The sequence below is a fragment of the Simochromis diagramma genome, unplaced genomic scaffold (genome assembly GCF_900408965.1).
Source record: "Simochromis diagramma unplaced genomic scaffold, fSimDia1.1 OVJJ01000107.1, whole genome shotgun sequence".
Taxonomy (NCBI): Eukaryota; Metazoa; Chordata; class Actinopteri; order Cichliformes; family Cichlidae; genus Simochromis; species Simochromis diagramma.
Window position 1 is genome coordinate 3,431,743 of NW_024387209.1, and position 18,781 is coordinate 3,450,523.

Sequence of the window (18,781 nt, forward strand, 5' to 3'; positions counted from 1 at the left end):
TGAGAAATTGCTCAAACAGAACGCAATGGCTGTGGTCAGGAGGTGGAGTGGCATCCACGTGTTTCTGGAAACCAGGTGAACCTAATGACTTTAACGGGAATGAAGATGGTGGCTGTGTGTGGAATAAAATGTGGAATGATGAAAATCTACAGGATCGAAAAACCTTCTTCTGTTACGGTGCCATTGTGGTGAAGGAGAAAAAGACTTGGGAGGAAGCTCTGGAGTACTGCAGGGAGCACCACGATGACCTGGCCAGTGTGGCGTCTGAGACTGAGATGCTGCTGATCCAGAAAGAGTTGAGCAAACATAACACCACTGATCACATCTGGACTGGATTGCGCTTTCTGGCTGGGGACTGGCTGTGGGTGGACGGGCAGGAGATGGACTATGAGGCCTGGGGTGAAGAAGGAAAACCATCATGTCCACATGCTAAGATAAAGTGTGGAGCCTTACAGGTGACAGGAGGGAACAAGGCTGTTTGGGACGCTCATGACTGTGAGGAGAGACTACATTTTATTTGCTACTGAGCCTATTTACTGTGCAAAATTCATTTGCATTAATCATACATTTCTGTGATTGATAAAGTTTTGAATCAAAACAATTGTGTTATTTGTCATCTACATCTTCTTCATGTGTATTTCTTTCATTTCTATCTTGTGGGAATGGCAAAGTCAGCTTTCAATTATTTAACAAACATTGTGTTTCTTCATTTCTTGTTTCAGTGAGTAAAAAGTTTTAAAAATAAGAAAAGTTATTGAAAATAATCTCCAGATCCTGTTCATCATTCTAGCTTTTATAGCTTTTCTTGCACACAAAGAAAAACACTCATAATAGACAAGCTGTTAGGTTTTGTATTGTTGATTGTCATTTATGCTTAGAAATGTCTACTTATATATGCTCAGAGTTTTATAATTAGTCTTAGATTGGTAGAGGTTTGATCCTTAATAGTCTGCAAACTTTGTGTGCACACCTACATCCTGGGAGCATGGGAAGAAGTCGTACCTTGTCTTATTGTTTTATGGTAGGATAAACGTGGCTATATCTGTTTTAGGCTAAGTGCCTTTTGTTTAGATGAACTGCTGGACTTCCAGACCAGCAGGTTTAGGGAAGTCATTTATGGGGTCACACTCTGACCCCACACACACACACACACACACAGGCAAGGTACTCTTTGTTTGTATGTAGACGTCGTATGTTAATGAACCTATGCATATTCATGTAACCACAATAAAAGGAGTGCTATGGGGAACCTGGCTGAGAGTCTGACGGAGGTCAAGTGGTGGAACGACACTTGGCTCCAGGCAGGTCTCCCTCATGCATGAGTAACACGAAGAACTTTGCCTACTTGGTGTTCAATGCTTTTGCTGTGTTTTTAAATTGTCCCGTTCCAGCGGTGGGCCTGTGCTAGACAGACCCAACACAAGCAGTCTCGTGTTACATTTTGAGAATGCCCCACTGTGATGGAATGGAATTATTCTGAAAGGTTTAAAAGCACATATGATGTGATCGATAAGTGTAAACTAAACTAACTAATAAATTTGCAAATTTAGTAACAAATGCATGCTCCAATCCATACACAAATACAGGCAATCTGAACAGAAGCAAAACTATTTAGAAATTTGTATATAAAAATCTGACTCAATAATCACAGTTCTATACACAAGTTCATAAATCAAATCATTTTAGCTATGCTTTCCTGTCTGGATAAATCTCTAAAGATACTGTTCACAATCTTTTCACTCACTTAAAAGCCATTAAATGCACAAATGTGATATTCACAGATCACATTTTGAGACTCTTTTCACACTGAATTGTATCATAACTTTGTTTTTGTGAAATGAAAAAGATTATACATCAACTATGCACTATAAAAAACGTCTGAATTTGTCAGGTTTGTTTTATTTGTAACCAACAGCACATTTAAACAACATAAGTTGTGCTTTAGAGATGGCACATTTACAGTTCAGGTTTTCAAAAAACAAAAACCCTTAGTTTCAAAATGCAGAAAAAGCTAAAAAGGAAAAAAAGAGGTGTTTTTATTGAATTGGCTCATTATTGTAGAATCACAGTGATTTCATGGTTATTGAAATGTGTTCAGAATTTGCAAAGTTACGATGCCTCATGTTCTAAATCATGATACACTGCTCTCCCCTACATAAGCTGCCTTTATAGATTTTAAGTATCAGCTTATGTATTGGTATTGGCAATACTGGCCTTATATTTACCTGGTATTGGATCGACACCAATATCTGCAGTGTCGCACACCACTAGTGTAAAACTGGGCTTCCTTGGTATTTTTTTTTTCTCAAATAAAAAAAATCTGACAACAGTTCATTACTGCTCTACTAAAAAACACATTAGAATATATTGTTTACATAAGCTGCTGGTGCATGTTGGATGTGCTTCTACCGGAAAAACAGTTGCAGGGCAGTTACAGACTATAGACTAACTTTTGCCTCCCTGTGGCTCATCCTCTGGCATGGATATATGCTAACTGATCTCTTGCATGTGTTCATATAGTCCAAGTGATGTTGGGTAATTGCAGCTGACACTTCAATGTTACCTCACTGACCGTTAAAGACTAATTTTTTTTATCTTAATTAAAATAAATAACAATCTAAATCGAAATAATCTAGTTCATTTATGTTTATAAAGGTAGATTGATGTAATTCATAATTTCTTTATTGAACAGCTGAGTTGTGGAGTGATGAGGACCCAAATGTAGATGCATGATGAAGACAAACTGTGTGGACCAAGTTGTCCTAAAAAAGAATGTAAAAATAATGTATTGTTGAAAAAAAAAAAAACGAAAAGAAAAAGGAAACACTGGTACTTCATGTAGTAGTGGCTGAACCAGCCAGTTTCTAAACATTACTGTTGATTATCATATGTGCCAGGCCGGAGGGAGGCGACCAAGAGGATCCTGCCTCTGAAATGTAAAGTGCGGTAACCACACACTTAAAGGAGAGAGAGCACCAAGGTGTACCACTTATTAAAAGTTTTAAGTGAGTGAGACTATATATTTGATCCCTTTATGTGTACCCATGACACTTTGTGGATTACAGAAAATCCAAAATAAATGAAAACTTGTGCACCCATGTTTTTGTAATTTTTAGATTTTCGCTGTACAATCATTCCACCCAGCAAAAGAACATTTTGCATGACACTGCCACGATGACTGGATGCAAAATTCTGTCTACTACGGTAACATCCCCAGGCATACATCGTGTAGTCGAACGATGCCGACTACACTCTACTCTACTGGACCAATATTAAGTCCACTTTTGTTTAATTTATTTTACAATTTTTGCTTAGTTCTTTGTTAACATTTACAAGCATTTAGTAAGTAAGGCTTATTTATAATTGCTCTTCCAGATACAAGGTGTCATGATCCTGGGTCTTTTGACCCAGCGTTTTGTGTTTTCTATTGTTGTGATGTATTTTGGTTCTGGTTTTCTATTTCTTTGGGTTTTGGTTCTGTTCTTCCTCAGTTTAGTGTTTAGTCTTTTCTGCCTCTGTATTCCTGTGTCAAGTCCGCGTTTCTTAGACTGTGTTTTTGTGTGTATGTGTTCCTGTTTTACTTTGAAGGTCCCTGTCTGATGTCAGTGCGTTCTGGTTACGTTTCCCCTGCCTCGTCCCCCTACTGTTTCCCATCCCCTGATTCCTGGTGTGTGTATTTATAGTGTGTGTTACCTCGTCCTCGTTACTGGTTCATCTGTGTATCTTCCTCCGTCATCGATAATTGTCTCTCCGTGTCTCCCTGCATCTCTGTTTCTGGTTGATTCTGTTAGTTTTCCCAGTTTAGGTTTGCTTAGTTTCATGCTCAGCCTAGCCATCTCTGTTTGTATCTACATTTGACGAATGAACTCACTTGCATCTGAGCTGCCGCATCTTGGTTCCTTAATAATTCCATACGGCTTGCCTCATGAGCCGTGACACAAGGTCACAAAAGTGTACAACCAAATTTTGGAGAAAAAAGTCAGACTTTTTTCTCTAAACTACATCTGAATCATCTTTGATTCTGATCAAAACTAGGATCCAATATAAGCTAACAAATGTTGGATGAGAGAAGAGAAAGTGAGTGAGTGTGATGGAGCTCTACTGAAAACAGACATTTCGTCAGGCATTTGGCTTCTTTTTACAATATATTTTTTCATTGTTTTATTTTTGCTATTTGCTGTGTTCTTTTCTGTGTTATTTGGTAAATTTATAATCATGAATGCAGACATACAGTCATCTTACAGAACTTACATAACATGAAAACCTTATTTTCTGAAAAAGCAGACATTAAAGCTATGTCCATAACATGCTTTAATGTCTAACAGGTCTCAACAACATGTAAGAGGCTGCAATTGATTAGACTGAAAACCAACAAAAAAAATGAAACAGGTGAGGAATTGTATAAATGTGCACGTAATAACTCTCATTTTGATGCTTAAAAGTGTTGCCTGCATGATTTAATAGCCCTTAAAATCATGTCCTCATAAAATACTGGAAATTAACGTTTGTGCAAATTTAATGTAATCTTTAAAACCAGAAAAATGTATTCCTGAAATGCCGCATTATGGCAACACTAGAAACACAGCTTGGTTAAGTGTGACAGCATCCATGGGGATTAAACAAGAAATCTCAGCTCCATCACACACTCACCATCGCATTTGCAGTGTTCTCTTCTCCCTGTCTGCCACCACTACGTCTTTTTTGTTGGCCAGAAGATGCTTGTCTGTCTGGAACTTGAAGTCCCACAGGACTTTAACTCTTTTCTCAACCTGTTGTCCTAATCCATATGTGGCATAGATATTCCTGCACATTCTTGAAGCCATTTGGGTTGTGCTTCTTAGTGTGTGCTATGCCAGCTCACTTACATCCTACTACTGTGTGCTACATATTCTCCAGAGCACCTTTGCAGAGTCTGCAACTTAGATCCTGTCATCTATGGTAGACTCCTGGCTATTTGGATCCGGTGCTTAAAGTCTGATCAGTCACTGTTCTCAGTCAGCTACAGTAAAAAATAATGGATCTGGAAAAACCTAAAGCTGCTACATTTGAAAGCTATGATTAACTTCCTTCACAGTTGTCAAATGATTCCATCTATGACTGGGGAATCTTTAATAATGTTAATGGACAAAAAGTATATGTAGATAAAAAATATATGGTGTTCATAACTGACCTGATCCACTTTACTGATGAGTAGGGATGGGTATCGTGTAGGTTTTATCCGATACTGGTGCCAAACCGGTACTTTTGAAACTGTGCCGGTGCTTAAACGGTGCTCAAACCGGTGCTTAAAGAATGGAGAACACAAAATTGGTCCAAAAACCTCTCATGTTCAGCTGTTTTTTTGTAAAAAGATAACAATGTTAGCCTTTTCTGCAGCTATGGGGCATATATGGTATCACTCTTGGCTGGAAGCAGTGCTTAAACAATGGAAAAAACACAAACTTTGTCCAAAAACCTCTCATGTTTAGCTGTTTTCCACTTTTTCTTTGGTCATTTTAGCCTTTTTGGCCAGGGTGAAGGGAGTATCTGCCATCAAACAAGAAGACAGCCGCATGTAGCTATGATGATGTTTGCTAGTTCACCTTACATGCATTAATGTAATAACGTGGTTAGCCTACTCAACGTAAATTACACACGAACAACATTAAGCTACTCACGCAGAGAAGAACGGCTGCTGCTGCCATCATCATCCTCATCATTTCTGCTACACTGGCAGGGCTAGGGGCCAGGACTCCATTCTTCGGGTTTTTGGGGGATATTGCTAACTCCGGGTCCGATAACAGGCAACCCACCCGCAGTAGATGTGCTCGGTGTGAGGTCTCGCAGCAAGCTATCAAATACGGCGCATTTCTCGGCTTTAAAAAAAAAACAAAAAAAAAACCGCTATGCGTCGCCAGGTGTTTCATCGGATTTGAGGTGTTACCTCCTTTGACAGTATCACAGTATCAGCTTAAAGCACTTGTTGCAGGCTGCTGAATTTGCATATTTTGCTGTGAAGTACAGCCAGACTTTTGACCGCTTTGCCTTGGGCATTTTTAATCTGTAGCTCTGCTCTAAAAGAACGTACGTACCTGACCCCGCCTACTATCCTCGGAAACGTAAAATGATTGGCTAGAATCTAAAGTGTATCACAGCTCAGGAAAAAAAAAAGCACCGAAATAAAGCACCGAAATGTGCGCTGCTTTTCGGTCTGGTTACTACCGTTTATGTCAGAACCGGTACCGGTACCCGTCCCTACTGATGAGGCTTCGGTCCCAATACTCGCACAAGATGAGTCTCAGTCAAACCTGGAGGAGAGTGAGCTAAAGAACACAAACAAAGGGATTTAAAGGATCTTCAGTCATATGAGTTCTATGCAAAACTACACAATAATGATAGTACAACACATGCAAGAAGGCAAATCTGCATCAAAATACATACACTGACACACACACACACACACACACACAGCAAGAGTGAGTAAAAATGAGCTTGCTGTGATGTTCTAATGCAGGTATGGGCATCAGAGCTAGCTAAAGAGCTGAAAATAACCTACCGTGTTTGCCATCATTAGAATCAGCAACTGAAAGCTAGGAAAGCAAAAACTGAAGGCATTATGCCATCCTGTACACTAGAGGGCAGCACAGGCTAAAACTATTAAAGCCACTTGCTGTTCAGTCATGAAATTATAAACCTGTGGTGCATTTGAATTATTTTAAAAGCATCAAAACTGCTATAACTGATAACTTTAATTACATTTCCACAAGGCTTTTCAAATTATGTTAATTGTGACTGAAGTGTATCACTGTAACACTTTTCAGTAGTGATGTTACGTCTCACACTGCAAGAAGGTCATGAGTTCCCCTCCATCATCTGGCCGGGGTCTTTCTGTGTGGAGTTTGTTCCAGGTTTCTCTCCAGGTTCTCTGGATTCCTCCCACAGTTCTACGACATGCAGTTAGTTGGGTTGGGTTAACTAGTGATTCTAAATTGCCTTTTAGATGTGAGTGTGAATGGTTCTGTGTCTCTATGTGTTAGCCCTATGTCATATGCAAGATGCAGGATGTAACCTGCCTCTCGCCCTATGGTAGCTGGGATAGGCTCCAGCTCTCATAAGGGTATTCTACATCATTATTTTTACATATTCACCAGTATGTACCCACATGTTTTAGTACAACAGGGCTGCTATACAAAGAATGACCAGCAGAGGTTAGTACTTTCAAATGAGCCGCTGTATGGTGCTTCATGTGATCTGCCTTTTGGTGAAGCAACTGGCCGAAAAGATTTGACATATTCAAGGAGGCTTCACCACACAACCCCCTACCTTTCAGTTCAGGGACCCAGCACGACATACACATATGGACTTTGGTTCAGTACAAATTGCTTTTCTTACATTTGTCTTTTCAGACTGCAATTTCAGTCTCTGCTTTTCTCCAGCTCACTACTCCTTCACACGGCTCAGGCTCCGCTCTCGTATTCCTCTTTTCTGGCACTCTACTGAAATAAGGAAGGCATGATCGTTGTTATCAGTTGTGTCACCTGCCTGGCCTGGAACTGCCAGTGAACCTGCTGACAAATCTCAGCTCCAATTCTGAAGGACAAGTGTTGGACAAATCTGACACAGACAGTTTCTAGTACTTTTGCTGATAGCAGTTCCAAACAAAATTACACAATAATCACAGCACAAACAATGAAAGAATGCAAAAGAGAGCAAAGGCCAGTTCAGTGTATTAAATTCCTTCAGTCCTCTTTGAAATACTTTTCCTGACTTCTGCATTTGTTTTTTCCATTAGGAAAACATAACAATATGTAAAATGACTTTGTCTTGTTCCTGAATACAGTGATTTGTTTGTCTGATGTGAAGCCAGCAACATTTCAGTTTTGCCTTATGGAAATTAAAAATTTGTTTAGCTTGGCCCAATATGCTTGTTTTTTTTCTTCACTTTATGCCACTATGGTGGTGTGGTGCTCGGGTGTTGGAAAGCTCGGCTTTCCACAGTATGGGTTCAAAGTGTTTCTAAGTCTGGGACTTCTGAAAGAAAACTGCCAAATTTAGCACCCTGTGAGCCTCATTTGTTTGATAAGATACAGTTATTGTGAGTCAAAGTTATTAACTTGGCATAGGGTCTTTCTTCAACACACCTAAACACTTTTAGCTGCCTAACAGCAGTTACTTTAAACTCAAAAGTTTTAATATGTAAGCTTTCACCTTCTGAATGTTAGTATGTACGGTTAATAAATATGTCATGAATATGTGGCAACACAAAGGGGTGGAAATAATGTGGAAAAGAGTGAGGAAGCAATGATGTCATACACACACACACTAGAATGCTGGCGTGGCAAGTGGGAGCTTAAAACCTTTTACAATTATAAGGTGTTGGGAGATTTTGAGTTTTGTGTTATGTTTATTTGTAGCTTCATTTAAAGGAAGAAGAGCTTATGAGTTGTACAACTGCAGGAAAGGGAAGTGAGACATTGTGTGCAGAAAATAAGTGTCACGGCTGCCGAGGCGAGCCGTGTGGAGTTGGAAGAAGGACCCAAGATGCAGGCAGTGGATGAGATGCTGGTGAGGTTTATTTACAGAGGTGTAGTGGCAAACAAGCAGTGGGGCATAACAAATAACTGAAGACACCTAAACTGGGAGAACTAAAAAAATAACAGACCTGGGAGCATACGACAACGGGATGAGACGCAGAGAGACGCAGAGAGACGCAGAGAGACGCAGAGAGACGCAGAGAGACGCAGAGAGACGCAGAGAGACGCAGAGAGACGCAGAGAGACGCAGAGAGACGCAGAGAGACGCAGACGAGGACCGGGACACAGCAGGACACAGACGAGCCGGCAACAGGCAGGAGAACACACAGGGCTTAAATACACACACCAGTAATCAGGGGATGAGAGACAGGAGGGCAACACAGCTGGGAGAAATCAGAGCTGACGGGACAGGGGAAATGTAAACAGAACACACTCACATCAGACAGAGACCTTCACAATAAAACAGGAAACTCAGACACGGGGAACCAAACAAGACACAGATCTAAACAGACAGCTTCACAAACAGATGGGGTGACACCATAGACAGACAGAGACACAGACGCAGACTCAAAGGCAGACCGAATATAACACATAGAACTCAAACAATAATAATCATCATCATCATAATAAACTAGAAAATGATAATAAACTAAAAGCGCTGGGTCACTGACCCAGGACCATGACAGTACCCCCCCCCCTCAAGGGCTGGCACCAGACAGCCCAGCAGAAACACAAAAACCGACCAAAACAAAACAGAAAATGACCCGACCAGGGCGGGCGGAGGGGGCCCAGGACGGAGGGACAGAGTCCAAAAAGGCCCAGATGGTCAAGTTCAGGGGGCCGACCCGGAGGCCGACAGCGCAGGAGGCCAAAACAGTTCAGTTCCGGAGGCCGACCATGCGAATGGCAGCGGGGCAGGTCCGGGGGCCGGCCACGCAGTAGGCAGTGGTGCAGAAACAGTTCTGGGGACCGACCGTGTGGACGGCAATGGCGGCGGCAATGCAAGTCCGGAGGCCGGCCACGCGGAAGGCAGTGGCGGCGTTCAGGAGGGCGTCCACAGTGGTGAAGATGCCCAACAAGCGGCCTGGCAGATGACCCACGATGTGGAGGTGGTAGTAGGGGACCTGAAGGCTGCGTGGCCCCTGCAGCACCAGACGAAGCGGAGGTTGGACCAGACGAGGCAGAGGCTGAAGCCAAAGCTGGGCCAGGCGACGCTGAAGCGAATGCGGAGGCTGAATCAGGCGAGGCTGAAGCTGGACCAGGCGAAGACAAAGCTGATGCAGAGGCTGGGCCAAACGAAGCTGGTGAAGCTGAAGAGGAGGCCACTGCAGGCGATGCGGGAGCTGGACCAGACGAGGATGAAGACACGGAGGCTGGATCAGACGAGGATGAAGACACGGAGGCCGGACCAGACGAGGATGAAGACACGGAGGCTGGACCAGGCGAGGATGAAGCTGCGGAGGCCAGACCAGGCGAGGCGGATGAGGATGAGGATGAAGCTGCGGAGGCTGGACCAGGCGAGGATGAAGCTGCGGAGGCCGGACCAGGCGAGGCGGATGAGGATGAAGCTGCGGAGGCTGCAGCTGGCGAGGATGAAGACTCGGAGGCTGCAGCTGGCGAGGATGAAGACTCAGAGGCCGCAGCTGGCGGCGGCGTGGAAGCCGGAGACGGAGGCGCTGCAGAAGGCGGCGGCGTGGATGAAACTGCTGCTGCAAGCGTGGATGAGGCTGCTGGTGGAGCAGCTGGTGGCTGGACGGGCTCCTCGGGCCCTCCAGCTGACGAGGCAGGAGGCTGGACGGGCTCCTCGGGCCCTCCAGCGAGAACAGTCTCAGGACCAGTGGGCACAGGGGCCCCTGGAACACACAGGACAGAACCAGCAGGCACACGGGCCTCTGGCAGGCACAGGACAGGACCAGCAGGCACACGGGCCTCTGGCAGGCACAGGACAGGACCAGCAGGCGCACGGGCCTCTGGCAGGGACAGAACAGGACCAGCAGGCACGGTGGCCTCTGGCAAACACATAGCAGGCTGCAGCTGCACAGAGCATCGACTCTGCTCAGGCAGCGACAGCCGGGTGCAGTCCTCAGCTGGCTTCTTAACCTCCAGGGGTCCAGAGTCTGCTGGGGGCTGAAACCCAGCCTCTGGGGAGGCCCTGGAGTGCATCACAGTCTCAGAACTGGTCAGCTGTTGAGGGATGATTACATTATTAACTGGTTTGTCTCTCTGCTTACAATGGGCGGATGAAAAACAATTCCCTTCGGATAGCATAGATTCAGCTTGTTGTACTAGAGGAGCTGGTGACACAGGACGCAGGGCTAGTGGCTGCTGAACAGGAGGCTGAACTGATGATAGGGCTAATGATTCCTCTGCCAACTGAGCTACAGACTGGGCTATGGATTGTAACATGGTTTGTAAAAAGTCTGGCTGTGACTGTAATTGAGCTGTGGATTCTGAGGCTGAATGTGGTGGAGGTGGCGACTGAGCTTGAGGCCGGGCGGCTAACTGAGCTTGAGGCCGGGCGGCTAACTGAATAAACACAGCCCCAGAATTAACAGTCCCAAAGTCTGGTGAAACAGAAAGAGCGTCTTTTTCACTCACCAAAGCCGGCATTTCTGAAGTCCGACCACCCGGCTGTGGGGTGAGGCGCCTACGACGCGAACGTTGCTTCCTCCCCGGAGAACGCTCCGACAGGCCGGGTAACTCCACATCCGGCAGTTCGGACTGCATATCCTCCGGTGGGCTGAGCAGACAAGCGGTAGGGGGGTGAAGGTGCAGCTCGTTGTGGTGGAGTGAGCTGAACAGCCAGGGGAGACCGGAAACCAGTCGCTCCAATCGAGTAGTTATGGCTTGGCGGAATCCCTTCTCCTCATGCCCCAGCCATAAATTAATTAAACGGTCCACAGAATAAATAATATCCTCCCGGAGCTCCTCGGGCGGGTTGGATGCTGCTGGGTCCATTGTGGCCGGTTCGTACTGTCACGGCTGCCGAGGCGAGCCGTGTGGAGTTGGAAGAAGGACCCAAGATGCAGGCAGTGGATGAGATGCTGGTGAGGTTTATTCCTCTTTTCTGGCACTCTACTGAAATAAGGAAGGCATGATCGTTGTTATCAGTTGTGTCACCTGCCTGGCCTGGAACTGCCAGTGAACCTGCTGACAAATCTCAGCTCCAATTCTGAAGGACAAGTGTTGGACAAATCTGACACAGACAGTTTCTAGTACTTTTGCTGATAGCAGTTCCAAACAAAATTACACAATAATCACAGCACAAACAATGAAAGAATGCAAAAGAGAGCAAAGGCCAGTTCAGTGTAGGACTTCAGTCCTCTTTGAAATACTTTTCCTGACTTCTGCATTTGTTTTTTCCATTAGGAAAACATAACAATATGTAAAATGACTTTGTCTTGTTCCTGAATACAGTGATTTGTTTGTCTGATGTGAAGCCAGCAACATTTCAGTTTTGCCTTATGGAAATTAAAAATTTGTTTAGCTTGGCCCAATATGCTTGTTTTTTTTTCACTTTATGCCACTATGGTGGTGTGGTGCTCGGGTGTTGGAAAGCTCGGCTTTCCACAGTATGGGTTCAAAGTGTTTCTAAGTCTGGGACTTCTGAAAGAAAACTGCCAAATTTAGCACCCTGTGAGCCTCATTTGTTTGATAAGATACAGTTATTGTGAGTCAAAGTTATTAACTTGGCATAGGGTCTTTCTTCAACACACCTAAACACTTTTAGCTGCCTAACAGCAGTTACTTTAAACTCAAAAGTTTTAATATGTAAGCTTTCACCTTCTGAATGTTAGTATGTACGGTTAATAAATATGTCATGAATATGTGGCAACACAAAGGGGTGGAAATAATGTGGAAAAGAGTGAGGAAGCAATGATGTCATACACACACACACTAGAATGCTGGCGTGGCAAGTGGGAGCTTAAAACCTTTTACAATTGTAAGGTGTTGGGAGATTTTGAGTTTTGTGTTATGTTTATTTGTAGCTTCATTTAAAGGAAGAAGAGCTTATGAGTTGTACAACTGCAGGAAAGGGAAGTGAGACATTGTGTGCAGAAAATAAGTGCTGTGACAGCTAAACAGCTACCTCCTGTTTCAACAGATAAGCTAATGGTTTTTCCTTTTAAGGAGTTGTTATTGAATTCTATACATGCCACGCCTATTGTTGTTTGAGTATAAAATAAAGGAAGTACTGACGCCCCGCGCGATTCCTCTCTAACACACACACAGTGCACACGTTGGTGCAGAGCAGATCGGATCGTGTCGGGGCATCGCCCATGTACATGTAAAATCTTTGAGTCTGTGTTTCTTGCCTCCTAAGAGTTTTCTCCTCACATAAGGGAAACTGGACAACGCCCAGTCACCTCCACTTTAGCTCTTCAGCTTCCGAGTAAAAGAAAACGAATTATTAATGTATCCAAAACAAAAATCAAATACACACCCTCTGTGGTTAGCACTACTGCAGAAACACACTGGTTATCTGCAGCTAGAAAAAGGGCCTCCTAAAAGTGGTGTAACACAAAAACTGAGAATTTACAAATAAAACGTTGAGAAACCAAATGTACAAACACAAAACAAATTACATTTTCTCTTCTGAGCAGATAACTTCCCAGCGCTTAAACGCTAATCTAAAAACCTAAACCTAAAAATGCCAGAGGAATGTGCAAAGATCAAACATTCAAACAAGTTAGTTGTGCATAAGACAAAAAGTGACTCAAGCTAATTAATTCCCTGCCAGTTACTGAAATGGGCAGAAGAAAACCTAAACAAAAGAAGATAGTTGGCAAAAAAAAAAAGACAAAGCACAAAGAACATAAAAAGGCAAAGCAGCAGCACTTCTGTAAAGGTAGCCCAGAGAAGCAGTAGTGGCCCAGCTGTAAAGCTATATCAGTCGCCCACTACTACAGTGGGGCAAAAAAGTATTTAGTCAGCCACCGATTGTGCAAGTTCCCCCACCTAAAATGATGACAGAGGTCAGTAATTTGCACCAGAGGTACACTTCAACTGTGAGAGACAGAATGTGAAAAAAAATCCATGAATCCACATGGTAGGATTTGTAAAGAATTTATTCGTAAATCAGGGTGGAAAATAAATATTTGGTCAATAACAAAAATACAACTCAATACTTTGTAACATAACCTTTGTTGGCAATAACAGAGGTCAAACGTTTACTATAGGTCTTTACCAGGTTTGCACACACAGTAGCTGGTATTTTGGCCCATTCCTCCATGTAGATCTTCTCGAGAGCAGTGATGTTTTGGGGCTGTCGCCGAGCAACACGGACTTTCAACTCCCGCCACAGATTTTCTATGGGGTTGAGGTCTGGAGACTGGCTAGGCCACTCCAGGACTTTCAAATGCTTCTTACGGAGCCACTCCTTTGTTGCCCGGGCGGTGTGTTTTGGATCATTGTCATGTTGGAAGACTCAGCCTCGTTTCATCTTCAAAGTTCTCACTGATGGAAGGAGGTTTTGGCTCAAAATCTCACGATACATGGCCCCATTCATTCTGTCCTTAACACGGATCAGTCGTCCTGTCCCCTTGGCAGAAAAACAGCCCCATAGCATGATGTTTCCACCCCCATGCTTCACAGTAGGTATGGTGTTCTTGGGATGCAACTCAGTATTCTTCTTCCTCCAAACACGACGAGTTGAGTTTATACCAAAAAGTTCTACTTTGGTTTCATCTGACCACATGACATTCTCCCAATCCTCTGCTGTATCATCCATGTGCTCTCTGGCAAACTTCAGACGGGCCTGGACATGCACTGGCTTCAGCAGCGGAACACGTCTGGCACTGCGGGATTTGATTCCCTGCCGTTGTAGTGTGTTACTGATGGTGAGCTTTGTTACTTTGGTCCCAGCTCTCTGCAGGTCATTCACCAGGTCCCCCCGTGTGGTTCTGGGATCTTTGCTCACCGTTCTCATGATCATTTTGACCCCACGGGATGAGATCTTGCGTGGAGCCCCAGATCGAGGGAGATTATCAGTGGTCTTGTATGTCTTCCATTTTCTGATGATTGCTCCCACAGTTGATTTTTTCACACCAAGCTGCTTGCCTATTGTAGATTCACTCTTCCCAGTCTGGTGCAGGTCTACAATACTTTTCCTGGTGTCCTTCGAAAGCTCTTTGGTCTTGGCCATGGCGGCGTTTGGAGTCTGACTGTTTGAGGCTGTGGACAGGTGTCTTTTATACAGATGATGAGTTCAAACAGGTGCCATTCATACAGGTAACGAGTGGGGGACAGAAAAGCTTCTTACAGAAGACGTTACAGGTCTGTGAGAGCCAGAGATTTTCCTTATTTGAGGTGACCAAATACTTATTTTCCACCCTAATTTACGAATAAATTCTTTACAAATCCTACCATGTGAATTCATGGATTTTTTTTTCACATTCTGTCTCTCACAGTTGAAGTGTACCTCTGGTGCAAATTACTGACCTCTGTCATCATTTTAAGTGGGGGAACTTGCACAATCGGTGGCTGACTAAATACTTTTTTGCCCCACTATATATAATGATGTTGGAGGAAATAATTTATAGCTCTAGGATTGAGAGCAATAAGTTAAGTTCAAAATGAAAATTGTTGGATTTGGAGAACCGGATTCAAATATATGTTAATATTAATATTAGTCAGTGTCTTTAACTGTCCTCTAATCTTCTGCTTTTTGAAAATTGTGATAATAAATGTTCATACATTTTCAAGTTCCGTATATGAAATAGAAATTTCATTCAAGTTTTGATGTGTTTGAGATATCAAAATTGGTCTCTTTTGAGTTTTTGGTGAGTTATCAGCTACTTGAACAAGTGAGCATAAGGTGTGTGTTCCTGAATACTAACAGGTACTGACAATGAAAGGGCAGTCCTGTCATGCAAATAGGTTTTGAAAGGTAAAACTCACATCTCCAGCATACATTTTCCAAACTGTTTCGATCCCCACCACTCTGATGAACTTTTTGGAGTAAATCAACTATGGATCAAATCTTCATCTTCATCCTGCTACTGCTTAGCTTGTCTGCAACTTTTTCCAAGTACGTTTACATTGACCAGAAAATGGATTGGCTTGAAGCTCAGAAGTACTGTCAGCAGCATTACACAGACCTGGCCCCTGTCAGTAATGAGAGGGATAATGACAAACTTCAGCAGCTCTCCAGCAATGTCAATGACTTTATCTGGATAGGACTGGTAAGAAATTCCTCAAACCGAAAAGAATGGCTGTGGTCAGGAGGTGGAGCACCAACCTGGTATTTGTGGGAACCAGGTCAGCCTGATGACTATCTTCTGGGTCATGAAGACTATGGCTGTATGTGGGAAAGCAAGTGGTATGATGCAAGCCTATTATATAAAATAACCTTCTTCTGCTACAGTCCAGCAGTGGTGAAGCAGGAAAAGACTTGGGAGGAAGCTCTGGAGTACTGCAGGGAGCACCATGATGACCTGGCCAGTGTGGCATCTGAAACTGAGATGCTGCTCATCCAGAAAGAGCTGAGCAAACATAACACCACTGAACATGTCTGGACTGGATTGCGCTTTCTGGCTGGGGACTGGCTGTGGGTGGATGGGCAGGAGATGGACTATGAGGCCTGGGGTGAAGAAGGAAAACCATCATGTCCACATGCTAAGATAAAGTGTGGAGCCTTACAGGTGACAGGAGGGAACAAGGCTGTTTGGGACGCTCATGACTGTGAGGAGAGACTACATTTTATTTGTTACTGAGCTTTGTACTATTCATTTGAATTTCCTTCTATTTACTTTGGATATTAGATAGTAGTAGATTATTTATCTCATTTGTTTATTTGTATTTTTATGCTTAATGCTTAATTATCTAATTTTTATTGTGGGAGAATGCCAAAGTCACCTGCCAGTAATTTTCAAACAGCACATTTAACCAATGATGTTTCTTTTCTTTTCAGGAAAACAAATATAAAGGTTCAGACTTACAGTCTTTTTTTTTAAGATTTCTCTCTAGTTTTTGCACCTTTGAATGGCTAAATAAAGAAATAAAGAAATGAAGGTTTTGTGACTTAGAAGTCACTTAAACCAGACTGAGATGGTTTGGCCTTAAACAGGCCATTCATGTACAAAACCTCTTCAATGTGGATGAATTAAAACAATTCTGTAAAGAAGAATGGGTCAGAATTCCTCTACAGTGATGTGAAAGACTCATTGCCAGTTATTCAAATGCTTGATTTTGTTTCTTGCTGTCAAAAGTGATATCAAAATACTTTATTAATCCCTGAGGAAAATATGTGGTTTCCGTTACTTCAAGACAATAAGAACAGTAACTGACTAAACTAAATAAAACAACACAACTTATTGCAAAGTTACTAAATATAAGAAACAGCTCTAATATATACAAAAAGCTCATTTAAATGAGGTGGGCGCTGGACCCTATCCGAGCTACACAGGGCGAAACACCCTGGACAGGTCCCCAGTCTGTCATAGGGCTAACACATAGAAACAGTCAACAATTTGCATTCACATTCACACCTTTGGGCAATTTAGGTTTAACCATTTAACCTAACCCCACTCACTGAATGTCTTTGGCTGTGGGAAGAAACATGTAAAAATATAATATAATACATTTTAAACATATAAGAAAAATTAATATATACAATTAAAATTGTACTGTAAAGTGTAAGGCTGTATTATTTTGTTATTGTAACTATAGAGGATGTGCAGATACTAATTGTGTGCAACTACTGCAGTGTGTACTGAAAACTAGATGGAGGAATTTTATAGCCGCAGGCAGGAATGATTTTCTGTGTGCATTTGTAATGTAATGCACTGAATGTGCTCCTGTGAATAGCTGGAATGTCATGGAGTAGATGGGAGGTATTGTCCAGCATTGTCCTTATTTTGGACAACATCTGCTTCTCTGACACCACCTTAAGGGAGTCCATCTCCATCCACACAACATTACTGGGCTTGCAGATCAGTTTAGTGAGTCTGTTGGGATCTGTGACCTTCAACCTGCTGCCCCAGCATGCAACAGCATAGAGGACGGCACCGGCCACAACAGACTCAGAAAGTCCTGAGCGTTGTCTGACAGATGTTGAAGGACCTCAGCCGCCTCAGAAAACAGAGACCACTCTGGCCCTTCCTGTAAAGTGCAGTGGTGTCTTTAACCAAGTTCAATTTATTGTCTTTGTGTATTTAAAGGTATTCATAGTCCTCCACAATGTCCAATTCGACCACCTGGATTGAAACAGGGGTCACTGGTTTCCTGGTCCTCCTAAAATCCACAATCAATTCTTTGGTCTTTGATGCATGTGCACAACAACAATAAATCTACTAACTGGTACAACCACATTTCTTGTTTCACTCAGGGCCAAGTAGGATTTGAAATGCTTCTTTTCTCTTAATAAAAGAACTCATCATTTAAAAAAATGGATTTTGATAATATTTTCAGGTTGTTTTTGTCTAATATTAAATGTTTTTGATGACATGTAAGTATGATGAATGGGTTAGGGTTAGAAATTAGGATGGGGCAAATACTTTCATTTAACTTTTCATAACATTGTATACAGTCATGGCATCGTTTATCAAACCATGTCATACAGTTGTGCACTCTTTCACATGAGGCCTGTGGACTTTTAATTTAGTGGATTTTCAGAAGCAATTAGACCATTTACAGACAAAAACTTAAGCTACAGATTTTCATTTTTCCAGGGTAGTGACTTTTGGGGCTGGGTCGGCTTCCTTAGCGTGACTGCAATTGTATTTTTGTTTATGTATTTTTTGTCAGTATATAAAGGAGTGAATATAGTGAATGTATAATATGGTCCTGTGCTATGGTTGCTGCAGCTGATGCTTTTTTAAAACCTTTTTGGGAGTTTGCTGTGTCAGTTTTCTCCCACATACTGTAAATCAAACCTAGAAGCAGCAGGTGAGCCATCTCTAAACTGGAGTGAAAAAAGTTATCCCGGGGAGAAACACACCAAAACTTCAATTATTTGGGGTCAGGTGAAGTGGATGTTTTGAACCAACATTTTGAGCAATGTTTCCAAACCTTCTGCAGCATCCGAATAGGAAAGTCAATAAGGAATGAAAGTATCCAGCTAATACTAGTACGTAGTGCAACAAAATTGTTTGGTTTGCAGTACCCAGTAACTGACCAAGTCTCTGCATGTTGTGTATGGCAGGGCACATCCAAAACTAATTCCTCATTTTGTATTCAGGCAGGTGGTTAAGTAACAGTGCAAATGCCACATGTGAGGTTTCAGAAACTGCTGGGCTTGACAGGGCTTGGACTGAATTCTTTTTTTT

The 18,781-nt window shown here is 42.8% G+C and overlaps 1 protein-coding gene across 1 annotated transcript; it reads left to right on the top strand.

The window, feature by feature from the left end:
- The first annotated feature begins 15,428 nt into the window (after positions 1-15,428).
- On the top strand, positions 15,429-17,806 carry LOC120746122 (macrophage mannose receptor 1-like). Its single transcript, XM_040051420.1, has one exon. The coding sequence runs from the start codon at positions 15,485-15,487 to the stop codon at positions 16,226-16,228; it is 744 nt and encodes a 247-aa protein (XP_039907354.1). The 5' UTR covers positions 15,429-15,484; the 3' UTR covers positions 16,229-17,806.
- Positions 17,807-18,781: the final 975 nt, after the last annotated feature.

What these genes read in the sequence shown, in the direction of transcription:
- LOC120746122 (XM_040051420.1), top strand. Translation starts at nt 15,485, where the DNA reads ATGGATCAAATCTTCATCTTCATCCTGCTACTGCTTAGCTTGTCTGCA.